This window comes from Ciconia boyciana, chromosome 5, assembly GCF_034638445.1.
Source record: "Ciconia boyciana chromosome 5, ASM3463844v1, whole genome shotgun sequence".
NCBI lineage: Eukaryota > Metazoa > Chordata > Aves > Ciconiiformes > Ciconiidae > Ciconia > Ciconia boyciana.
In genome coordinates, this window is record NC_132938.1 from 31,969,985 (window position 1) to 31,996,448 (window position 26,464).

General features: G+C 39.4%; 2 protein-coding genes across 9 annotated transcripts in view; one reads left to right on the plus strand and one right to left on the minus strand.

The window, feature by feature from the left end:
* Positions 1–496: 496 nt before the first annotated feature.
* PPAT (phosphoribosyl pyrophosphate amidotransferase) overlaps positions 497–26,464 on the minus strand; it is a 50,767-nt gene continuing 24,799 nt past the window's right edge. The window contains exons 1-11 of one of the 2 annotated variants that reach the window (XM_072863300.1): positions 18,397–18,560; positions 16,237–16,303; positions 12,527–12,733; positions 11,056–11,168; positions 10,791–10,936; positions 9,430–9,502; positions 7,416–7,567; positions 6,055–6,182; positions 5,526–5,747; positions 4,628–4,748; positions 497–3,185 (exon numbers count right to left, since the gene is read on the minus strand). In XM_072863300.1, coding sequence (XP_072719401.1) covers positions 3,010–3,185; positions 4,628–4,748; positions 5,526–5,747; positions 6,055–6,182; positions 7,416–7,567; positions 9,430–9,502; positions 10,791–10,936; positions 11,056–11,168; positions 12,527–12,733; positions 16,237–16,303; positions 18,397–18,401 — 1,410 coding nt within the window. In that variant the 5' untranslated portion in view covers positions 18,402–18,560 and the 3' untranslated portion in view covers positions 497–3,009. Of the gene's footprint in view, positions 3,186–4,627; positions 4,749–5,525; positions 5,748–6,054; positions 6,183–7,415; positions 7,568–9,429; positions 9,503–10,790; positions 10,937–11,055; positions 11,169–12,526; positions 12,734–16,236; positions 16,304–18,396; positions 18,561–26,464 lie in introns of those variants that run through there. The other variant, XM_072863299.1, reaches the window with a different exon arrangement.
* The window catches only part of PAICS (phosphoribosylaminoimidazole carboxylase and phosphoribosylaminoimidazolesuccinocarboxamide synthase), a 42,399-nt gene continuing 34,621 nt past the window's right edge, over positions 18,687–26,464 (plus strand). For 4 of the 7 annotated variants that reach the window (XM_072863294.1, XM_072863296.1, XM_072863297.1 and 1 more), the window contains exon 1: positions 18,687–19,074. In XM_072863294.1, coding sequence (XP_072719395.1) covers positions 18,687–19,074 — 388 coding nt within the window. Of the gene's footprint in view, positions 19,075–23,935; positions 24,023–26,464 lie in introns of all 7 variants that reach the window. The other 3 variants (XM_072863291.1, XM_072863292.1, XM_072863293.1) reach the window with 1 other exon arrangement.

The window sequence follows — 26,464 nt, forward strand, 5'->3', positions numbered from 1 at the left end:
AGGTGAAGGGCAAGGTTCCCCCTCCTCCACTCACAATTCACTCGTCTCTGTCCCCGCGTCCCCCCCCAGGAGGTGGTACGGGCCTTCCTACCGGTGCTCTCGCCGTTGGGCCGGGGCAAGTACGTGACTTCCGGGGGGACGGGGTGGGCCGGCTGTTGCCGCGGCCGTTGCAGTGCGGGCGGGTGATAGCGCTTCGCTCCTCGGCCGAGCTGCGGCGGCGGGGCGCGGGGCCCGGGGCAGCCCCTGCCGGCGGGGCGAGCGGGGCGGCCGGGACGTGCTTCCCCCTCGGCTGGGTTTCAGAGGCGCCAGCGGGGAGTGAGGGCGAGGGGCGCGGGAGCCGGCGCTGGGAGCGGGCAGCGGTAATGCGGTGTGGGCTGCGAGCGGGGGTGGGTGATTGAATAACGACGCGAAGCGATTTGCTCCAGCTTCGAGGGCGCTTCCAAGGTGGCTTTATTAAGGAAACCTTGGAGGCGTAGTGCCGGCGAGCGCAGTGAAGGGAGAGAGAGCGAGCAGACCAGTTCATAACCATTTTTAATATTACGCATGGGAGAAGTTAGACATTAGCTTTCTACTGTTTTGTCACATTTTGCAAACGATAATTTGGCACAGTTGCACATCGGTAATACAGCAGAAACAGTTTCACAGTACAACATTGAAATAATACAAACAGCGACACCTAAAGCCAGAGTTTTCTCCCTCGGCATACTCATTGCATGTGTGTGTCCGCTGTATGTGATTTAAAAAGGCCTGGCAACCTGAAGCATAAATCCAGCTGTCAGAGAATAAAATGACACTTGAAAAGCATCTCCCCTTTAACTTCAGGTTTTGAAAAATACGTGCTAAAGATGAGGCATGTAGTGTGACTAAAAATTACAGTGCTTACAGTGGCAGACCTTGTAATTTCACGTGCATTAACATGGAGGGAAAGAAGGCATTAGGACTTATTTTACTGAAATCAGGATTATGCCACCTAATGCTCAAATCACATTTAAGCAATTGTTACCAGACTTCAAAAATACCAGTTTTGTTGAAAACATGTTAAAAGAGTATTTGCACAAGTTTCACGTACAGTCTGATCTATAGACAACTTCAGGTAAGTCAATAGACTTCTGCTTGCAACCATGTTAAACTGCGCACCTAAGTTTTTATCTCAAGTAGAAAGGGCTCCTCACACGTATCTATAACCTAAGAGCTTGACTTACCCCTTCTTTTAAAAATGATTACTTTTTTGAGGGCAGGAAAGGAGAAAGGTGAAAAACATTAATGACAGTTTTTCTGTTTTCTCACACTCCTCCCTGGTTAATCTGGAAGAGGGAGTGCTCAGAGTGACTCCACCCTGTTCTTTTTTTGTTCAATTTACTGTCCAGGTGAATTGTTATGGTTCTGTTAAAAAAACAAACAAATTTGCTAATTAGACAGAAGAGATCCACATACATCCCCCCATATGCAGATGTGGACTTTGGTGAAGAGCACAAAGTAAGAGAGCCCAACGCTCTTGAAAATATAGATGCTCCCGTAGGCTTGACCACAAGTAGGTTCCGATTCCTCTGCACAAGGCACAGTCTTGACTTCATTAAATGTATTTACATGCTTTCTTGAATTGGGACTTTTGTTTTGTGATTGTCTATCAGGCACAATTGCTACAAATCCCACGCAAGAAAGCTCCCTTTTGAATTTAATCACCAGTGCTGTAATGCTCAACTATGTGGAAGATGATGGGGAAGGAAGAAGCTCTTAAACTTTTCTATTTATTTTCTTGTAACAGTGTCACAAACAATTATAAGGCCAAAATACACAATATTAAATAGAAAATCTAAAATTAAGTTGCTGGTATTCAGTGAAAAAAACTGAGGTATACAAAATATTTTTACAATTGTGCGTAAATTTGCAATAGTTTTCAAAAGGTGCTTTTCCATTTTCAGCTAGTGGTTCATTGACCCAGTGATCTTCATGTATACAAGTAACTGTAATTGTGACCAATTAAAAAATACAATGTATTCAATAGCTAATGGTTCTTCAGAACTCTTTTTTTAAAAAAAAACATTACATTTATTGTAACAGCAGTAATGTAGCAAAATAAGACTATACCCAGAACAACTCATACTCTTCAGCTGATATATTGTATTTACTGTTAAGAATAAAAAGTTACTAATTTTCAGTTTACTTCGGATGTTGGCATATGAAAAGCACACTGAGCATTAGTTCAGACTTCAGAAATTGTCAGGACTTATCCTGGAGAAAACAAGATGTAAAACAGAAAAAAAAATGGCAGTGCCAAGTATTTTTTCTCCTTCCACATCCTGTTGGCAGCTGATAAAAGCACACAAAGATAATGTAATTACAGTGGACTTCAAAAAAAGATTTTTACAGTTATAAAACTAGAGAGCTTTTGGCTGAGCATTTCCCTGAGTCTTCATTTTTTAAAATCATATGCTAGACATTATGTTCATAGAACCTGTTACAAAGGGCTTGATTAATAAAGGCTATTTAGCTACATATGCAAAAGTTAGGTACTTCTATTCTTAAAAAGCCTAAGGAAGAACTGCTGAGGAAGCAATTTGATTCTTCACAATCTGGTATTTTTCCTAAGAAGAAAAGCAAACTTCACATACTTTTGCATTAAGGCTTTGATAATTTGAAATTACACCACACAATTCATGATCTGTACTTTGTGAACAAGTCTAACAGGGATATCTTCTGGGGCAAGACCGAAACAAACTCTGGGACCACTACATAATTAAAAATACTTTGGTTTTTGTAATATTTTATGAGAAAATAGAAGGCACAACTGTGCATCAAAACTATATGATTTTGTATTTTAATCTGCTTACATTGTTTTCATCAGCACATCGGACTTTCTGTAAGTCTGTACGGTAAAGATGTATTTTAGTAACAGTAATTGTAATAAGCTTTCCGTATCACCTAAATATAAGAAGACTATTAGCAAGAAGGCATCTTTGAAAAAGGTACATTCAGCAAGAGATGAACTGGTGTCCATCCACTAAAAATTCACCATTCTAGCTCTACGGGGTACTCTCCAGTGAGGCACGCTGTGCAATGACCAATCTTTCCAACACGTGATTTCTGGGTTTTAAGGCTGTTCTCATTCTCTTGTCTTGCTTTGATGCTTTCTTGCACGGATGATACCAGCCCTTCCACAGAAAGATAGACAACACTGTCTGCTCCTAGAAGAAATAAAGAATTCATCAGTTAAAGCTGCAATATTGTACCAAATGCAATGCTCTTTGGAAATGCAGTCTTGTCATTGTATGGAGGTGGATCACCTTACCTAAAGAGAATGGATATGAAAAATTATCAGACCATAATAAGCCTTGCCCTTCTCAAATTCTTTGTGCAGGGAGCAGACTCACTGAAATCTAAACAGAAGGTTCTGAGTTGGGAACAAATATGTCACACATACTGCAAAAATAGAAACAAGATCTAGAGGGTGTATTAAGACTCCCTAAGCTCCCTATAGTGTCCCAGAGTTACCCTGTAGTTCGGGTCTGGAAGCAGATGCATGCGTGGCTGGTGCTTCCCAAACTGCGCACCTAGGACTACAAACCCTTACTGGGACTTGGAGGAGGGGAAGACCATCACGTTAAAAAAAATTCAGTATGCAGTTCACACAAATGTTCTAGCAGTAGGAAAGCTTGATAGCCTTTTCACATCATTAGTTTTGTATCGTTTGCACTTACTATTTTGAGAATAATACTTAAAAATGAGATCCTACCAACTTGAAGTATTTCAACATGCCTTCACAATAATTTTGGGGAAAAGAATTCATTGCAATATTAGGCAGTGAGAGTAAGCATTTAACACAGGAAATCCGAGTTTACAGTTTCCTAACTGTAACCACAGCTATGTTCTTAAACCATTTTTTAAAATATTTTGCAGCACAATAGGCCATATATAGTAGAGCTCCTCACTCACAAGGCTTCACATGACTTCTGTTGCTGATATCCTGATGAAGAGCACGTTATTTGCCACATCACAAGCAACATAAGCTGTTGGTTCTTCTTTTGTTCTGCTGCAAACATGACTCATTCTAGAGATTTGAGATGTATTTAACATTCTTTGATTAGTTTCAAATGTCATTTCTTTCAAAGTGAAATATATAATGCAGTTAAAGTTATTTACATAAATTTAAATTTGTAGAAAAATCAGTGGGTGTTTACAAATTCTGAACATATTTTTATGAATATCTCATGAAAGTGAAACTACATTAGCTTTTCATTACAGGACAGATTTTCACCACATATTTTCTTCCTGGTATTTTGCCTACAGTAGCTCCTTGTTGTAAAGACTTTCCCAGAAGGGGCTCTAAGTATTGGAAAGCTGTGTTGTCACACCTTATTTGTAACTTATGATTATGCAATTATTCTAATGCCTTCTATTGTTTGGAGAAATATAATTCACTAACTGTGTTTTAAAAAAGTGTGTAACTAAATTGGTTTGATCCGTAGGGTACTCACAATGCAGAAATTTAGTGTATCAACCTTATGATTTTTTAGTCAGTTTTGCCACTGTTGCCTTGATGTGTTGTCCTTTATTTTGATGTAGACAATAAAACACTTACAGGTAAAATCTCTCTCTCAAGAAAAAAAAAAAAAAAAGTAGCATTTACCTATATAGTTTGCAAGATCATGAAATTCAGGTCTGTTGGCAATGAGTTCTTCTTTAGTTGGGATGTTTATTCCCATGTAACAAGGAAATCTTATGGGAGGTGAAGCCACACGGATGTGCACCTGAATAAAAATACAGTTTCAAAACAGACCACTATAAGGTAAAGGTCAGCAGATTATAACACAATAGCAAAGTCCCAGTTCTGCAAAATAATAATGAAGAACAGAACACAGCACTACACAGAAGTCACAGAAGGGTTAAAAGTAAGATAAAGTTTTTTCAGATGCCAACACAGCAGGAGAGAGAAAGACAGTTTTATAATTTATTTTTACAATATTTCCCAATGTTATTAAAAGGTTCCATCCTGATTTTGCTTTCCTTCTCTGGTGTTCAATCCTTGACGCACATGTTTCAGTTTACAAAGTCAAATATTATACAGAACATTTTTTCTCCAGTGACAGACTTGCACATTCTGTTTCAATTAAAAAGTCTTAATCAATTAAAAATTTTGCGCTCTGGTGACTTAAAGCATGTGCCTGTTTGTACTGTGGTTGTACTTAATGCAGTACCACAAGTCACACATAGGTCAGGAATACCGTACTGATACCTGATTTTCTGATCTTAACTAATCTGTTTTCCGTTCTCTCTTTGTTTGCCAGATACGGCTTTATAAATGGAGACCTGTTCCTCCCCCCTTAATGTCCCAAAAATTACAGTCATACAAAAGAAACTTTTCAACCTATCTTCACAATAAACATGTACTAGCCATTGTTTTTTGCCCATTTGCTCTTTTATGTAAGGAAACAATGTATAGTACAAACAAAGACAAACCCCTGTGCTTTACCCTCCCATCAATCTTCTATTTACATCTGTATTGTACTGACTGAAAAGTAACTTACCTCTTTGGCTCCTGATTCTCTCAGTAGTTTTATTATGGGTGAAATGGTATTGCCCCTCACAATTGAATCATCAATTATAACAACTCGCTTGCCTTTAAAATTATCAGACAGAACGCCAAACTTCTTTGCAACACCAAGTTGCCGTAACCTCATATTTGGCTGGATAAACGTTCTTCCTACGTATCGGTTTTTACAGAGTACTTCAACATATGGTAGTCCACACTGTAAACAGGAGACAATTAAACAGAATTAATATCTATAAAACTGGTTATTTTCACTTACTGTTTTCTAAAGCAACCTTAGGACTTAGTATGACTTCACAGTAACCAGAGAACTTTGAAATACCTTAATATAGTGGAATAACGACAGAAAAAACAAGTGCAGATGACTCAATAGGAGTACCCAGCATACTCAAGATATAAAGCTTTACCACTACAAAACTCTTAATGGCCTGTACCATAATACCCCATTACAAAAAGAGGTATGTGTAAATATGTTTGGGGAAAAAAAAAGGCAAGTTAACATATACCTTTTGAGCATAACCAAGAGCTGCTGGGGTTGCAGACTCTGGAACGGTGCTGACCAGGTCTGCTTCCACGGGTGCTTCAATAGCAAGCTGCTGCCCGCATCTTCTCCTGACTGAATACACCATCTGACCTAAGAACAGCAAGAAGTGTTTTTCCTGGTATGCATAATTCAGATTTCCTCTCAGTTTGCTGTACAAAATTCTGTGGCAAGTTGCAGGCATAGAAGTCAGTAAGAAAAGCTGCAGAACTAATATAGGACATTTTTTATTTCCTTCCATAATGTCATATTCTTACATTCACATTCATATCACTACACAGAGAATTAAAATCCAGTTTGCCCTAATCAGGTAACTAAAGGTCCTGTGGATGTTACAAAATCCATTTACAGGAGGAAAGAAATAGAAATTATGCCTGCCTGCTCATAACATGCATGTTCTATTTTTAGGCTGGTTTCTCCAGCAGACAAAATTTGTGCAATCCTGCTGTCTGCCTCTGCCCGCTTATTCAGTTGGCAAAATTCACCCCAAATTTAGTAAGGGGATAAGAGGCCTCAGAAGCTTTTAAGGTCCTAAAAAATTTGCAACATGGGAGGGAACTGGAGGTATTGTGATGAGATGAAGCACAGCAAAGGGTACAGCAGCAGTACTAAGGAATGTAAAAGTGAGGATATTGAAGGGTAAGAGGATCATGAAAAAAGGGGATGTGGGGTGAAACTGGCTTTATAAAGGTGGGGAACTGTATAGGATCAACAGATGGCATGGTCATAGAAAGCAAAGACGAGCTTGTTTGTTATGTATGAGAGTCCTGCCTACTATCTTATCACTGAGACAATTTTTGAGGACTTCTACTGAAATAATAATAAAAGCATTAGACTTTGACAACCCCAAGTACTTGGATAATGCATAGATTTACAAGTTATATCAAAAGCATCTTCCTGAAATAACCCTTTCTTGAAAAGAAAACACCAAGATAAAGTTGTTTTGTAGATCCTGTTTCATAACTCTAATTTTTATAAAGTTTTCCAAGAACCAATAAAGTTCCTTTCTTAAGTCTCTCACTTTTAAGGGATATTTTCTCTACCTTAATCATGTTTGTGGCTCTTTTCATCCCTTCCACAGGACTACGCAGGCAGCCTGGCTGAGGCCATATGCACAGCCAGGAGCAGGAAGGTGATGTTACGTGCTCCTCCTGATGAGTTTCATGTCCTCAAGGACTGTGCCAACCCATTCTGTCCCAGCCCTGCTCTGCAAGCTCACATTCAGTGGTACCCTATTATGATCCCAGATCGTTTCCAGAGTCATTGTTCTCAAGGATAGCATCTCCCACTATTTAGGGAGGAGCTTGGTACATTCCATCTTCTTACCTTCAAAAATACTGTCTGGTCTTGCAAAATAAACATATTCAAAGATGCAGAATGCTGATGGATCTCCTTCAGGTCTTGGTACAACATCCAGTGTCTGGACATCATATCTGGATATTTTCACAATCTCTCCAGGAAGGACTTCACGATAGTACCTTGAAAGAGAAATACATAGCATTTAGAAATGTCCTGAACCTGGATGATAGTTTTGAAATATAAAAAGATTCAAGTGACAGGAAAAAATGCTTTTGAACATCCTAACACAACAATTTGCTTCTATGTTAGGATTTGACCTGGAGTGTTTTAAGACCAACACGCTAAGACAAACGACCCTTACTAAAACAGTCTGAATTAATACCCAAAAGCAGTAAATTAATACTTAGTACCAGAGAATTATGGTATTCTTCCTATATGTGAGACATACAGTACTCGGTCTAGTAGAGGCTTAACTGATATTAAATATATTATAATAATTTAGTCCTGGATCAATACTAGAGGACTTTTCTATGAAAGCTAATAAACATTGTAATGCAATATAAATAACATAATCAAGAATAAAGATGGTAGCCAAATAAATCCTGCCCCACAAGCCAATATCTAGAGAAATATCTGTCTAGTGGTGACAGGCAGCTACCCCCGAATGACATAAAGCTGACTGGAAATGTACATTCCAATTCGCATATCTGAAGAAATATACAATAGTACTAGGTTTATTATGTTACAATGTTTAACCTTATTAAACATTTTTCTAGATCCTTTAGTGAGTCCTCAGGTGGCTAGTCTAACAATTTCAATCTAAATCCATCCCAAAATATTGAAATATTCTGGAGATAAAATCAGAGGTGAGCAAATCTGTTATTATTTGCTGGTCAGATACTAGCATTAGCAGGCAGCAGCACTGGCTACAGCAGAAGTTTAGACAAAATTGCTTTTTTAAAAACCCACAGGCTTCAGTTGATGGTCCTACATGGTAAGCTTCTCTTAACAGAGATTTTGAAGAAGTTTCAGAAAACGGTTACACTTATCCATATGTAGCAAAAATTGTCTCAAGAAAGCCCCTGTTACCAACAGGTAATAGTTCCTACAGAGACAGAATAGGAGTTACAGCAAAAGAACACAGAACACCACCTACAATAAAACACTGTGGAATGGAATAAAAGATGTCTAAAGGGCAGTCATGTTGCTTCCTGATTTTGCTTTACATTTCTTTTTATTCAGTAGTTGTATTCTTAATGCAATTTTTCACAATTTTTTATTTGAAGAGGATCCAACTTTACTTATTAGTCTAGTCCCCAAATACACATTTATAAAGTCTGATTAGGAAATTAAATATGCTTCCTCATAATCTTTCTTACTTTAATTATGTTCTAGTTCACAACTGCCTTCCACTCCAAACTTCTAAAGATCAATTTGTGGTCTCCCAAAGAGCTTCTTACCCTTCTCTTTTTGTCCAGAGAAAGTATCACACCTTTCTTTTCAGAGTATCTGAGCTAGAGAGGTAACGTGAATGTCATCTCATGTTTTGTCTCTGATGGGTGTTTACATGCATGGAAATAGTTTCAGGTGCCCATCATTTTTTTCAAACAAGGAGACTGGCTCATCAGACAGCATATGCTACAGCTCAGGTTAGTCCAGCCTGTGAGCTACCAATGTAACCTTTCTATAGTTGAAGAATTATTTTGTAATACAATGATTCTGCTGCAAACGAGTCTAAAATTAAAAAGTTATATGGATAACCAGGTTTAACGAAACAAGTAAGAGGCATTTACTTTACAACAGTAAAGTAGTCTTTACTGTTACTTTGTGAACATGTAATTCTTCTTTTACATTAATCTGTTCAAGAAAATAAACTGGCAAAAAACAGGACTGGCAAAAAAACCCCCTCCAAACAGCCCAATAAACTAATCCTTGATGTCTTTCACATTGTTATAGATTATGATATTTGGCAATTTGAGGTTTAATGTTTAATTTCTGCCTGAGGAGAGCTTTCAGATAAAGTGAGAATCAGGGCACTTACTCTGCACCAATAGACAAAAAGCTACAGGATTCAGAAGAGACTACCCATCCTTCTGTTTCACTGTTGTCTTTTCCTGAAATGAAAGATTTCAGTTAGAGTCCACAATTCTTGTTACCATTACCCCCCCACAATTGCATTTCTACTGCAGTATCTGGCTTGCTGTGCTTTAGGTTGCCAAGTGCACAATTAAAGACTGTTGTAATTTCTAAATAAAAGGTATAGCATTCCGAAGTTGCTCTAATATTATTTAAAAAAAAAAAAATAAGTAAACTTCATAAACCTGTTCTAGGCAGAAGTGGAAGTAACGGCATCATATTCACAGTTCATGAAGAGAGACAATTCAGATAACTACCTTTGTTATCTCTGCACTATTTCAAACTTTTCCAATTCTAGTTCAGTTACTCTAGATATACATAATTACTTTTGTTCACACAAGAAACTCCTTACTTTTCCTGTGCTAAATGTCTTGATAGATAGATCCTTTTGATTACAATGGATGCTGGATTGAACTCCAATAAGGAGAGTTTTCAGAGACAGGCACAGGAAAGATTGAATTGTGTAACATAGGGTACGAATGTTTGCATGCTTTAAAAAAATCTTGATAATTTTTCTTGTGGTTAAAATTACCAAATTTTGTGAAGATATGGAAGCATTTACTACTTTGCCTTTGAATTATTTTATTTTTATACAAATGAACAGATTTTAATCTCACTTCATGGAAAATGTTGATTTGCAGGCTAAATAGGAACACAAAGAATTTTTCCCATAAACTGATGGTACAGTGTTCCATAACTGTACTACATGTGACTGGGAGTGCTTGGAATTTAGAAATACATTGCCAGTAATCCAGCACTTTTCGGCCACCTTACTACAGGAGAAAGGAAGAAACCAGACTTGTTTCTGGACTGGACATAGTCCTGAGCAACTGGCTCTAGGTGGCCCTGCTTCAGCAGGGGATTTGGACCAGCTGAGACCTCCAGAGGTCCCTTCCAACCTCAACCCTTCTGTGATTCTGTTCATCCCTGCTTTCCTGTTTAGGTGATGAGATGTTAATTAAAATTTCACAAATATTCTATTACAGTTGGGCTGCCTAATTCTGACAGGGTCATCAGGTGACTAGGATTCCCTTTTGCTGGGAACAGAAAATATGTTTGCAGACTTCCTACAAATTATTTTTTCCTTACCAACATTTTTTTTTGTTTTGAATTTTCAAAACTGACTTTTGCATCACATATTCCTACTTACACCTCAGTAAGTGTAGCTTTAATTACTTATATATCCGTGATTTCAGGCACAAACTATATATATACATATATGTATATGTGCATGTGTATGTATATGAATATATATGTATGGTTTACCTTTTCCATTCATGTCCCCTACTGGAATAAGGCGACCAATGCAGAGTGGGCGATTCCCATACGGATCACGTACTGCATAGATTATGTCTTTATGCATAATTAGCAATGAATATGAAGTTGGAGTTTCATTCATTAAATTTTTTATTCTGAAATGAGACATAGGTGAACATAATTGTGGGTCACACAAACAGCTGTGTGCATTTACAGCTGCATATCATGCTGAGATTAGATTGCCATTCTTGATTCTGAAACCCATCCTCCTCACCTTGCTACCCAGTCAGCTGTATCGTCATTTTCTAGAGGAGGTGTGAAAGCCAGCAGCTGTGTGATCAGTTCACTGTCAGAACTGGTTGACAGTCCTACACCATGCCGCATAAGCTTTTAAGAGACAAAACAAAAGTGTTACCAACATTAAGAAAAAAATCCCACGTAACACTGCTCAGATTTTACTCTACCACCACCTTTGTGCAATGAACAAATGTTTTAAAACATATCAGTGCTCCAGGTGATCAGATCATAATAATGTCAAATTTCTTCCAACAAACCAAATATGTAAAAAGAGCTGGTACAATCACCTATGCCTGGTACTACATTTCTCCCTTTGCATCTCATTCCTTTGCTCCACATGCAACCAAAATTAGTATCACCAATATTCAGGGCATAAATTCATGTTTGAGACATTTAATCATCTTTGTGCTTCTGCTTGCTCTAGGAAGAGAGGTAAAATATACAAGGGAAAATATGAAATTACCTATAGCAGATATGGAAAGAGATATCAAGGCAGAATGGTGGTTTGGGCACAAAGCAACAACAACAACAACAAAAAAGGTGTGAAAGGAAGCAGAGTGGGATTAAAAAACTGAAATCCCACAACTTAAAGTTTGCTAGACCTGGTCAGTCAAATTGTTCTGTCTTGGCGTATTTATGCTTCTAAGGGAGAAGAGAATCTGCAGTCTTTCTAGCCAACTATTACAACCTATTCAATGCTGTATGCATTACAGTTCCTAATGTTTATCTTTAGAAATCATTTTACATCTCATGTAACTCTGATTTTCCACTCTCCATCTACATTTCCTCACCACTGTTTTTTTCTCCCATCCATTCATACACTTCTGGCTCTGATTAAAGATGGGCTAGGTTCCTTTGGGCATGCCACACATTTGCCTCGCTTCAATGCAAGAGCATGTCCTCTCGCTTTTGGATGGAACATATAATGGAAGAGATTTCACAACAAAACATCTGCTAAATTTTAATTTGGTTCTTTAACACATACCCTTCTAGCCAAACACACTGTAAAATTTGGCATTTGTTGGTTTATGTCCTGACAGTGCTTATGATTAATTTTGCAAGCCAGAAATACAAACAAAGACAATATTCCAAACGAGACATTTCATATTACAATGCATAAGCATATGATTTGCTCCTTCTATCAGCCACCACAAAGCAGCAGAGCTTCAAGCCAAGCTACCTTTTGTTATGGCTGTGTTAGTTTTCTCACTTTATCAATAAGAATGTGACCATCAGTCTAGAGGATTGGTGAATTATCCCCTGTGACAGTTACAAATGCCTCCCCTCCCCAGGATTTTTTTCGCCCAAAATGATCTATTTTGATTAAGGGGTTCTTTCACTACCCCAAGCAGTTTGGTATTAAGGAAAAGCCATAGCAAACTTGTTGCTCATTGCTGCCTTGTACTCAGGAAGAAACGATGCCGGAGCCTCCCAAAGGAGATACTAACCTTCCTCCGGAGTCGTACAGCGTTCGTTAGCTCCCCGTTGTGTGCCACAGCGATCTTCCCATGAAGAGTCTCTACGACAAAAGGCTGGCAGTTCTGCAGCTCAGAAATTCCCGAGGTGGAGTACCTCGTGTGCCCAATACCGAGGTTTGAAACGTACAGCTTCTTCAGGCTGTCTGCATTGAAGACGTGATTTATAAGACCCATTCCCTTCGGGAGAAAAAGAAAAAAAGGTTGTTTGGTTTTGCTTTCCTGGCAACTTTCTCATTTCTCCTTGTGTTTGTTTTTGGTACAGCATTAATGCAAGCAACTTTAAGAGAAAGGCAAATAACCTCGAAGACATGGGAAAGAAAGAAGGGGAGTAGGTGTCACAGTGATATATCAGATCCCTTTACTCCTGTTTTTAAATAAAGCAATATACATTTTTGTGCTGAGGATTTTCATGGAACAATCTATTCTCTGACTAAAAATACATCTTCTGGAAAACACTACCAAACTGTTGTGTTGTTTAAAAACACCAGAAAAAAAGACTGCCAGAAGACAGGCAAAGAAGAAAAAAGTTGCAAGAAGGAATTCTATGTAAAGAATACCTTTTACAAGTTAGCAGTATATTGTATTTACTTTTATATTGGGTCCATAATAATGTTTATTAGATTCCACTGTCATTCTTGCCAGTGTCAGAAGCAAAGCTTTTTTCAAGAGGTTTTATTGTTTACTTAAAACAAACTTTTCATATAGCCAGGTTGCCTTCTATCTAAAGCAGAAATGCATCAAAACTTTTTAGTCAGCTGTCAAGAGCTTCTTTTGGCAACAAGCACTATGTGGAGACAATTTAGCAGCAGGAATAGTCTGAAAAAACTGCACAGAGAGTAGAAATTAAGACTGGATTCCAGGTCCTTCTACAAACTCCTGCTTCTGCCGCTGCCTGTAGAAAATACTTACATCCTTCTACGCTTGGTTTCCTTATCACGCTTGGTAATTGTGATATACATGATAGCACACATGATAACACTCCTCTAGGACCCTCAAAGATACACGGGAGAGGTATGAAGCTGTGAATGGTTCATAACCTGTGCTGTAGGTACAATGACAAGAGAGTGGGATGGGACAGGAAGGATGGAAATTGGTTGAACTGTTTTCAGAGCTCAACCAAAAGAGCTTAAAGAAAGCTCAGCTTTAGGGTATTTTCCGCTGTGACTCAGAATACCTAGAGGCTGTGGCTACACATGTGGTTTTAGGATACTTACTATCACGTTAAAAAGTTACTGCCTCGAACTGTCAAACTGGTATAAGATTGCTTTAATTGTTCAGCAAACTTTATGCCAGATCAGTTATCACCTGTTTTCTCACAGATGACATAAAGGTGGTCTAGAGTCTATGTCATGTGCTTATATATGTACAGAAATGCAACCATGCACTTTTATTTTACTTAGGCTAACTTTATCCTAACAGGAGATCTGGCAGTTCACAGGTCCAGTATTAATGGATGTGGCCATGTTAAGCATTGCAATAGCTTAAACAAGCAATATTGCTTTAAAACAGATTTGGTTACACAAGTACATAATCTTTTAATTGCAGTTTGAAATATTTCCCTGATTTAGATTGCACTGGTGTGGGATGGCGAATGTGAATTACAGCAGTATAAAAAGTTCCCAATGAAGACAATCATATGTCTGTATTATACAAGGCCTGGTACGTGCCAGAACACGATAATGGTCTGATGAATAGCTACTTTAATATATTTTTCTGCATATTCAAGTGTGAAACAATCAGACAAAGTCTTTCTCCTACTGGCATTGCTATGTCTATACAAGAGACTTAAGTTTTTCCACATCCTGAGCTAATAGAGCTATGACAGTAATGTTTTGTTATACAAATCTAGCTGAAAGGCTCTGACAGACAAATCTGGATGAGTCTTTCTGGGAGAGTTTAAAACAAAGGATTAATAGCCTTTGTCAAGGGCTATTAATCTGTGGTCAAAGGCTGGTAACAATCAGAAGGGAACACATACCCATGCCTTCGGTGTTCCAGTTCGTATTCTAATACATGTATTGCCTTAAACTGTTGACAAAGGTGAGTTTGCACAGAAGCACTGGGTAGTAAATCAATGCAGTGAGAAGCAGACACCTTTTCTATCCTGTTGTCTCTGCTATGAAGAACAGTCAACCGGAGTTCCCAGGACAAATGGATACAGTAGCATCTTAGCTACTGACATTTTTATGGACTAGTTTACAAGTCAGAGTCCTGAATATATTTTCACCAGTGTAACAGACCCAAATGTTTGTTACATTAGCACCACTTCCAGGATTAAACAAGTCATATAAATGGTACTCCACAGGCTCCTTATTACACTGTGGTTATTACGGACTTTAAAAATGCTGTAGCTGAGAAACATATTTCAAGGATAAAAGAAACCATCACATGCTCTGCAACTCTTAAAATATCAAAGCTGATATGATGAGATAGTAAATTAAATTCTCAGCATTACAGCTACGTATTGCAGCTCAATAACATGGAAACACTACAATTTATGGTATCACCTGCTGGAAGTTCATTCTGACAAGCTCTTTTTACTACAGGATATACACAGCAGCCCACTGTAAAGGAAGCTGGAATTCCTGTAAACCTTAAGGAAAGCTGAAACCCAAGCAGGAGCAGGAATGTAGAACAGATAACACAGTGCTGAAGTTGAGAAAAGCTGCGTTTAAAAGTGTGTGCACGTGTGCGTGTGAATCAGGCTGTAAGTAACAGATAGGAGGGGGGAAATGCCTGAAGGGGCGACAAACATGATGCTTGATGAGACAAGATTTTGCAGGAGGCATTGAGCAGTCATGCATAGATATACATGCTGCTGCAGCAAAGCAGTTCTTACTCTTGGACTCATTTGAACAGCTTAATTAATCTTCCTCAGAAACCTCTGAACACATGAAGACAAACTGCTTTCTGATTGCGGTCAGAGAACACACATCAAGAATTGCCCCATGGTTATTTTGCTGATGTAGTTTTATTTCCTGCTCTTCCTTATTTCCTTCCTTACTGCTCTTTATTTCTCTGCTCTTCCAGGATGGAATAGGTGGATGATTATTTTTTTTCATGATCACTATTCAATACAGCATGAGCAGAAATATCCCCAGAGCACGCAGGTATGCTCCTGGCAAAATACTTTTGAGGGTATGGCCATTTTATGTCTTTTTACATCCCCTGGGATTCTCTCAGCTCAAGAAAGACTGCATGATCTACTCAGGCCTCCATTCAATCTTTTATTCTGTTTATTTTTACCTATGGGTAAAGTAGCTACCACTTCCTTGAGTCTCACCAATGCAAGAATTAGTAATCCATTTGCTTGTGCATAGCCTGTAACTGTATTTCTTTTCTCTTGATCTCAAGTCGCATCAGTCCTCCAGAGTTAACACCCTAGGTGCGGGGTGACTTTGGTAAGTAATTTTTGTGACATCAATAGCCTGGTCTGGATGCTTCTGTGTGTCTGCCACTGTGTGCATGGATACACCCAGCAGGATAACGTTGGCATATTTCTTTCAAACATGCGCTTAAGACAGAAGTTGCACAAATAACAGAATTAGACACTATCACTGACAAAACCAAAACAGTCCATCAAAATATGTTACTTTCCCTCTAATTATTCTGTTTCCTAGCTGAAACAAACTTTCATGCATCTCAGTTCGCCATCTACAAAACATTCATTTACATTTTACCTTGTGCACTTTGAATGCCTGGGATGACTCTCCATCACTTGTCACAATTCCAGCACTCTCCTGGCCCCTATGGAAAAAATATGATTAATATAAAGCACTGAAATTCTTAGAATGAAATGCTTTAACATACAATGGATTGGTGGTTTTTCATCTGTTCTTTACAACATAAAATTTTAATGTAAGCTTATTTGTTGTTTCATTTTACAGGCTTGTAATCAAAACTGGTTTCTTGCCCATGTTATGCTTTATTTCAAAACAGTAACATAAGGTTTGTGCCTAAGCCCACTGAATTCAGTGGGAATCTTTCCACTAATAAGCACTGGCTCAGGCTCTTACTGGAGTCCTCTTTCAGTGTGGGCATAAAATAACGGCAGATGCTTAATCTGAAAAGCCACTTTGCAGTGATAGTCTAGGCTCTAGTAGTAGGCTCTATAGCACTACTCTATTTCTGCTTCAGTTTGGGGAGGGGTGTTAAGAAACTTACGTTTTTGCCTAAGGGAATGCATTGTCTCTTCCACTGATCACCTATGCAGAAGCTTTTGCATTCTTGCACTTAAGCAGTCAAGCTAGCATTTACACCTCTAAAAGCTATATGGACCCTCTGGTAAAAGTGTTTGAGCACATAAAACTAGTATCGGGCATCACAGCTTCTGAACTCAAGCAAAACAAGCCTGGTGTACAGCATCACTGCAAATGGAAATACTTCTCTTACAGCAGATCAACCCAGGCTGGCAGGTGTGCTTTGTTGAGCAGAAGAGCTGTATCAGCTGAAATGACAGTTTTCCCTAGCCTGCTCCCTGTTCTCCCCAGGCCTGTCTCCACGCTCAGACATGCCCAGCACACGGGCAGGTTCCCTGACACTGCCCTGCCAGAAGCAGGCAGAATACTGCACAGCTGCCCAAGGTTTATAATTCAGTCCTTATCCGTTGAAGAGCTATGTTTTGCAGACTGGATTTTTTGTGGGTAACAGTGCAGGCCGCTCGATCTTCCTTTAAAAGGTTTCCTGGAATAAGGCAGAGTGTTGCCTCTAACAAAACTGCCGCCATATACCCACCATGCCTGTAACACTCACAGGGACTTTGGTGGACTGGTAAACTCCCGTCCATATATAATATAATAATAATGACTGAAAAGCAAAGATGTTTTTCTTAAAAAAGGAAACACTTAGAAAATTTTTAGAATATTAGAAGAAGATGCTATTTGCACACTAGACTGGTTTAACTCAACTGAAGTCACTGCAATTATTTCGTATAAGCAACAATAAAACTGGGGACAAAAAAATCTACAGAATGGATGCTAATCTACAACTGACCATGCTCATTACAAATTTTCTCCAATTCCTAAAATCCCTTTATTGGTCACTAGCCCCAGCTGCATATAAAGCAAAATCGTAAAGAACACTTGCTTACAGAAAACCAAACCAACAAACTTCACACATATCTGAACGAATTTACCCTGTTATTGACACAGATGACTCTCAAGAGAAAAATCAGAGATGAGGATATTCTTAAACGCATTTATTTTAACTTGGGAAGATGTCCCATCTATAAACACAAAGAATGGTAGTAAAACCCGAGGGCTGATATACTGCATCCAGCAACTTTAAATTGAAATGTTAATATTACAGGCAATTTCCATTTAGGTACTGACACTGTCCCTTTAAACATCAACCAAATCAATAGCCAGAAAGAGCAAAGCACACATCCTCAAGGAAAGGCCTTTCAAGTCATTGGGCGACATATTTTATGTAGTGCTGATGAAAGAAAAAGAAGCTCAACTTCACTACCGCAAAGCTTACACCATTTTGCCAATTTAGTGAGATTTTTAAGTATGCAAGCTTTTTATTAAAGCATCGCTATAACCAAGGACTGTTAGAGTTAAGAAGGCGTATACGTGACCACCGATTCAAAACCAAATACCACACGGAGCAGCAAATGCAAAGCGGGATGACCCTCTCCCATTACTCCCGTGTCAACGCCCGCAGCTTCACCCCAGCACAGGGCGGGCGCACGAACGGGGCGTGCGTCTGGCGCTTCGTGCGCCTTTTTTTTTGTCCGTAAAGGAACAGGACGGGGCGACTCTCTTTTCCTCCCCCCCCTCCCTCGTTACCACCACGGTGCTCGTACTGGAGCCCTTTTTCACAAGAAGGGTTAAACCGACCCCATCCAGGCGCTGCCGGGCTGCTTCTCCGCCCGGCTGAAGGCCGCCTGCCTCGCCTCGCCTCGCCTCGCAGCCGCCGGCACGGCTCCCGCCCGAGCTGCTGTACTCGCCCGCCTCTAATGCCGAGCCTGCTTATTTGGCAGTTTCTCAAGTTACTCCCCTCAGGCAGCTTGAGCCAGTAAAACTAGATCCTCTCCTCTCGGCGGAGCTTACTGACAACCAGCCGTCTGGTTTCCTAGGAAACAAAATCTTGGCTAGAAATAGTGAATCATTTCCAGGTCACTTTCAACATGGAGAGTGGAGCAGGGAAGCATTGGACTGAGGAGGAGGTTAAAGCCTTGCTAAGCGTCTGGTCAGAAAAAAATATCAGAAAGCAACTCCACGGCACCCTGAGGAATAAGGGAATATTTATCTACATTGCTAAAAGGTTGCAGGAGTTAGGAGTTTGCAGGGATTGGAAACAGTGCCGTGCAAAGTATAAAAATCTGAAGTATGAATACAGAACGGTTAAATATGCCCACAACTCTGGGGATGTCACTAAAACCATGAAGTTTTTCCATGATCTGGATGCCATATTGCGCTATGAGCCTGTCACACAATTAGCAGCAGAAGAAAACGGCAGGTGTTCTGCAACTGAGACGCAGCTGAACACAAGCCCCACAACAGAGAGCACGCAAGGTAAAAAACTGTTTTTGCTTCTATTCTCTCTTTGCTTAAAAACCAAAGGGAACAAAACCGAAGCCTGAGTTTGCTCGAGCCGAAGCGGAGGTTGCGCAGCCCCAACAGCGCTGTTAGAACTGACTTGATGCGCTCCTCGCGCAGGGGAATAAAATGTTAGCACCCACCAGTGTCGAAGTCTGTAAATACAGCGTAATTCTAGCAAAATTATGCTAACTGCTTGTATTGCAGCCTCGGTGAGTACTCGCTGGCGTCAAGGCTCCTGCACTGGGTTGAAACGTTAAATTAAGAAAAGCTGTTTTCTTTCCCTTTGACATTCGTTTGCAGTACTTTGGAAGCAGGTTTCGTGGAGCTCCAATTCAGATGTAAAAATAAAGAAAGACAAAAGTAAAGGTTGAAACTGTCATGATTTTTAAAAAATCGTTATCTGTGATACAAGTGAAATTCAGGATTTTTATTCTTATTTCTCTGTAACTGAAAATTTAGGTATGATGACTAAAGGTAAATTAAATTATTTTGTAAGCAATTCAACTTAAATCTTTGAGAAACAGGGGATGTTTAATAACTTCTCATTAAAAATTGTAATGTAGTGAGGAAAGTAAAAATCATGCTTATCAGACTATTTTGAGGCAAACCAGATGAATACAACTGCTTTTATTCTGAAGGGGTTTTTACCAAATTATTTGTATCTCTCGTTTTATTCAACCCTCTCTACATATGCATTTAAGCTGTGCTTAACATTTCATTAGGGTCAATCTGCTATTTGACATCACTCAAATCTCCTTGTCACAGCCTAAATGTCACTGAAGCATAAGCCCCAATAACAGTTATACGTACCAAAATAAGATGGCTAAAAAGAGAAATGCAAAGCTTAGCCGTTTGTTCCCTCACTATGTGGCAATTTACATTAATTAAGATTGTGAATCTTTTTTAAGAAAACAAAAAACTCAACATTAGTATCAGGGGAGATTGCCAAAGGCACAGAAAGGAGCTGGACGTCTAGCTTGCCCTTGTACCTTCCACCTCTCCTTCTACAATGCTGTTTTACAAGTCTGAGGAAAACAAATTGCCTTTTTTCTTGTCATTGTTTACCTTAACAAAAAGCTTGACCTTAATTTGTCACCACTAGCAGAAAGCTTCTAATCTGTCAAAGTCACTTTAAAACAAAATAGCATTTTAATTTTATAGCATTTAAAATCTTATAATATTTTAACGTGCTCTCTGCACTGTGTATTGCAATCCATTTTTATTTTTAAACTTGCAGAACTGAGGCTAATAGAAGCTGTTACACTTCTGAGGACTACATGAAACTAAGACAGTGTCCTTCACCTGAGGATCTGCCCTTAGATTGCCCTCTGTGTTTTGATGTAGTTTGCACCATCAATCCTAATTCTCATCTGCCTTAGACCTCTAGCAAGTTCAGATCGGAAAAGGTTAATTTCAGTTGTGAATCCCAAGCTAGAATATAAAAGAAAAATTACCCCTGGGTGAGACACACCTCATTTTGAAGCATTAGGACAGTCCGGTTTTAAAGGCGATATAATTAAGTATCTCTCTTGAATGCATAAGCATTTCTGTTACTCCCTCAAAGAAAAGAACCAAACAAGTTTTATGGATAAACAGAAATTAAATGCAACTAACTGTAATAATGCAACATTAATGGTAAGAATTTAAATGCAAAGATTCCCACAGCAACCATAATTCAGCCACAAAGAAAACACACCAAGATAGAAACGCATCCTGCAGCTATGCAGAATGCATACATCCATAATAAGGGGCAGAGAGAACAGCTGTGAGAACATCAACTTTCTTCATTTAAGAATACAAGCCAAGCAAGTAACACCGTACTAGAGGCGACTGCAGCCCGAGCTGCAATGTCAGCTCAGGGGAGGCTGCCCAGCTCAGTACTTTGAAGGGCACTTGTAAGGCTAAAATGGCATCTCTGGCTCTGCAGCTGATGCTCACAAGTTCTGTTGCGGGGGCAGATCTGACGGTGTCGCTCCCACAGAAGGAAACGCGGTTCCCCGCACACGCAAAGGCAGCCCACTGCCCCTGCCCCAGCAGTGAACCTGGCTGGTCCCCAAGGCCTGCGGGAGGAAGGGGACGGCTTTAATGTGGGCATCATCCTCCCCAAGGCAAACGGACCGAAGCACAGCTGCCTCCCTGCGGGCCCCCTCCTGGGCTTCTCCCTTTCAACCACAAGAGTGTTACAGGAGAGGAGGGGAAAATGGTCCCTCCCCTCTTTAAAGAGGCCGAGAAGCCTCATTTTGACAGAGCTGGAGGAACCAAGGATGTCCAGGCTTGTGACCTGGCTAGCAACAACAAAATGCTATCAACAGACTCAGACGTGTGCCAAGTAATACTGTCCAGTGTGCATGCCTTACTTATTTTAAGAACCTAGTAGCTATACTAATTTGTTTTGCTTGAAAAGCATGACGAGGGACAGGGCATGCTCCCAAAGAAATTATTGTATTTTTACCATTCTGCTTAGCCTCAGTCTAAATATTCATATCCATCCTTAATGTAAAGATGCAAAGCACATCTTTGTGTTTTATTTGCTTGATTATCTCAGCTACTGGGAGATTGCTGGGGAGGGGGAGGAAGGGGGAGAAAGGGGAAGGAAGGAACGAACGAAAAAAGAGGCTACTTTCATGGGACTGAATGGTATTTCTATAGTGTTTTCCTGAGTTTTTTCTTCATATCTTGTAAAATCAGTTTTCTTTTGAAAGTGTAATTGAAGAAATTAATACTGAAAATCACCATCAAATCTAAGAGAGAGGTGTCTCGGGACAAACTTGGTAACAACACACACACCAATTCCCAACTCATTCATGGAAAGACGAAACTTTTTGCATAAGCACATACAGCAGTGCAAGCCAGAGATGTTCATGTTGTCCTCCCAAAATACATGTTTTCGGAGGAATTGTAGATTAACTAATCATTAAAAAAGATACAACTCAACATGTTCCCTTCTCTCAAAATTTAGTTTGTGTATTATCCCAGTAATCAACAACCAAGAAAATCCGTGCAGAGTGATGGTGCACTGTGAAAAGTGGTATCATTCATTAGAGTTCAAATGAATGACCTTCCCATTTTGTTAACCAGTTTTGATTGTTTCAAGTTAAATCAAGTATTAATAAATTGAGTACATTATTTGCAAAAGTAAAGCTCACCTAGTAATTCATGTTACGTTACTTACACTCTTTTATATTTCTCTCTTTATGCTTAAATATTAACGCACTGGCCGCTTTCCTTGCCTTTCACTTTACCACAGCAAATGCAGAACAATTATCAAGTCTGAGCAGAAATGCATCAGCAATGACAATCCTATCATATGTACAAAACTCAGACAGCTACTAGAAATGCAAAAAGATCCTTCAGAAATGCCGACTTGAAAATGCCACTTATACATAGTTTTCCATGTCTGGACGTGGAAACATGTCATTGACAAGTATTTTATTTATGCATTTTTTAAATAAGTATGCAATACTCTTATTGAGTAACTTCTGCTCATCAGAGGCTTTTTTTCCCCCCCATCAAATATTCTAACATATTTTTGTGTTAACTGTTCTTACTTACTTAAAATAAGAAATTGTTTCTTTTTAATATTACAATGTAATTAAACTTGCTCATCCTAGTACCCATGGCACACTCGGCAGCCTTCCAAGAGAGAATTTATTTCCCCTTTCCGTAGTTTGCTTTGCAGCTCTTAAGCAGCTAAAACGCCGGTCCTGGCGCTAGAGGTGGAGGCATGAGCATGAGCACACCTTTCCCTCCATCAGCCCGGCCGCAGCGGGTAGGCAGCTCCTGCCAGAGAGGCAAGGCGGGCAGCTGGGAGCAGTCAGAGATCAGGCCACTGCATCTATGAGGTCATTCTGAGCCTTGCTGAAAGTCAGGAGGATTTAGGATAATGTTTTCAAATGAATCCAAACGCAGTTTTCAGTTTCACCTGCGTCAGGGATACCAGGTTGCATCCTAACCGCACCTCATTACTGTTCCTTGTGACGAAGTACGGCAGCACCTTTGAACAGGTAGCTTTGATCTGTGTGACCTGCCTGGCTGGAGCTGACAGTAGCTCACTCCCCGGACAGTGAATCAACATTTCAATCCTCCTGTCAACATGGTACGTTGAATACAGCATATTACCATGGAACAACTTAGAAGTGAAAATTAAGCTGATTCAGAACCTGACTTACATATGCTGCTTTCCAAACTTACATAGCAATTGCTATAATATTGCTCTTTAAACAAATGTAGGAATGCTATACTGTAAAAAGCTAGACAGAATCCTGTCAGCTACAAATACGTCTGTTCTCTAATCACAATATTTTCCCGCTTTCCCTGTGCCATTAATGAATTCTGTGGATTCCCAGGACTCTTTGCAGAACACTCTTGTTTTCTTCATACTCTTCTCTAAATACTCTTCTTGGAATTTCTTTTTTTGTTATATAAATGGATTTGTGGTTATCTGAATCCATGTGCAAAGTCCACTTTTATTTGTATGTCTCTTATTTTCATTATCTATTTTCAAACTATACTTCTAATGTGCTGTCCACCCCAAATACTGAGTTACAGAAAAGCATTCAAGTCACTAGAATCAAGTCGTTTTCTACAAGAATTTTAAAATACATTTCAAACAGACTTCATATGTAAGATATAAAATAATTTAATTTGCCTCCTATAACTCATGTCCCCATATGGGGACAGGCCAAATGAATTTTAAATTAAATCTAAATACAAATTAATGGTGGAGATTACAAATTTATTAATCTTCTCATTGTGTATGGACATTTTCACTTAAACTCATTTAAGCTAATTTAGTCCATACCTATTTTTCATCTAAAAACTTTTTCCTTCCCAGGTGAAATATCAGTTTCTTTAGAAGATGATGAGGATGCTCCAGGAGATCCACTACTTTTTATGTCACATGTCAGACCAGTTCAACTAGGTATAGTATGATGGCGCAGAGAGATCAAAAACTAAAAAGCAGCATGGCTGTCAGAGCACTTTCTGATAGCTTGCATTCGCCGTCATTCTGTTTCTGATCAACACAGCTTCAAAATAGCCACACTTTTTGGACTATCTCCTTCCCAGTTTTAGCACTTGGCAGTCTCATGCATCACTAGATACTCACCACTGTATATGATGTAACTCCTGCATGACCACTGTTCACACTCAATACACATCCCATGCTATAGCTTAATCATATTAACCACACTAACCACATTAATTTTGTTAAATGCTAGTGGAAAGTATGCCAAATGTTAGTGTGTGATACCTATGTCAATTTGGGGATTTTCTCCAACTCATGTAATTTCTGCTTAAAGCAGCATGAGTGATGGCCTGAGCCAGGAGAGATAGGCAGAGGTCAGACCTGTCCCACTGAGCAATTCAGATTTGCAGTGGTCTGCAAAGCAGCTGTATCCTCTCTCCAAGCAAGGGGTAGTCAGCAATGCTTTAATCCAACCAATCATACAACAACTCACCTGGAAACCATCCTACTGTAGTAGTTTTGCTCAGGAAAGTCATTACAGAGCAAAGGCACAAATGTGGCAAGCCAGAAAGAGGGAGAAAATCCTAGGTGTGAGCCCCTTCAAGGGGCTGCTAAAGGGAAGGGAGAAACCTGAACACATTTTAGGCAGAATTAGGCAACTAATGAGCTCATTCCTTGCCTGGATGAACAGCAGCACTGTCCTGAATTTCCTACATGCTCTTTCCATTTTTTACATACCCTCTATGCCCTAGCATACATCCCAGTCCAGCTACAACAACTTTCACTACAGAATCTCCAAGGTGCCATATTCAGGGAGAAAACAAGGCCCCAGCTAAACCTACAGGTTTTACGTTACACACTACACCCCTCTTGCCTGGCATAACAATAAATTAGGGAAGAGACAAGAAGCTCATGTGGAATTATATGCACATACATATAAACAAAACTTTTCTTGCAGTAAGTATCTGAATCAAATTTTACAGGAATATGTCTGTGTTATTCAGTGCTTTTGCAACACACTGCCAAGCAGATTCATTGGCCTGCTAAAAGATCTTCAGTTCTGAGAAAGTTGCTTGCTACAAAGCCAGCAAAATAAATTCAATTGCATGGGCTCTCAAGTATGTAATGACACTAAAATGTCTTCCCTAGTGCCTCTCTTAGTCTTTAGATTTCAGCCACTATTTCAGACACCACTGAAAGAAAAATGTTGAGCCCTTTGTATCTATATTGCTTAATATTTTGGTTTCATTTCAGCAGATTTCTCACTTTGAGGAAGGTTAGAAAAAATGGCATAAACACATCTTTCAGGTCAAAAAAGAATGTATATCCTGTCTTAACAATTTTTTTTAAAAACAAATTAGAGCTAAAATACATTTGAGACATAAGGAAAATTTTCACAGTGACCATAACAACTGTGTTTCAAAGTGGTGCTTGTGGGTAAGATATTTTGAATCACAATGTTTTTTTAAAGGGAATGAGGAACAAACAAAGCCACCGTTTTCCACTCTGCATACAGCAGAATGAATGAGCAATGCACCGAGTCACTAGAACTCATTTGAACTAATATCCACAACCAAAAGTGAGCTCAGCTGCAAATGAACTTAGTAGTGAGAAATACTGGTCTACACAAGAACTAAAGAAACCTTATCCCTCCCAGATTGCCCCATACTCTATGGCTTTGACTAGGAAGTGCAGGGAGCACCCTCTGCTTTCTTCTTCCTCTTTTCTTCCGCTGTGCCTTTTCTCTCTGGTCTCCGTGGCACTCTCGAAAAATGAACCCCTCTGGAAATACAGATAGTTGAAATACCTCTGGTAATCCTGAGCAGAGACTACATCAAGCCTATCTGATATTGGCAGTTGTCAACTGTGGCAATTCCTACGGTTGCATTCACTTGTAAACAAGCATTTTCTTTCACTCCCTCAGGAAGAAATGAAGAAAGCGTAATTGATATGTCACCTGAAAATTACCCTCCTCAACAACGTATCAGTGAGCTGGCTGCTGCAGAGGTCCGATTAACACAGGACTGACAGGGAAAAAATTAGTATCTGTTAGTACAGCTTTTTCACAACTAGAATGAGTTACAGAGACTAGCAAAGAATGCCTCTATCTAGGACAAGTTTGTCCCCAGACAGGTTATTATACACAAGTATGCTCCACTGAAGCTGTATGTGCAAGCAAAGGTCAGATATTTTTGCCATCACACAAAGCTCAGTGACTATAAAGTATCCAACCCCTGTAACCTGGCTTGCCCTTTTAGAATAAGATACTTGCAAAGGCATTTATCACTTCAGTATGATTGCAAAAAACTGTGTCAGTTACTGTGCACTTTCATATTTGCTCTCTTTGATAAAGCACTGGAATTGTGGGGTTTTTTAAATAGTTATTTTTGCAAAGAT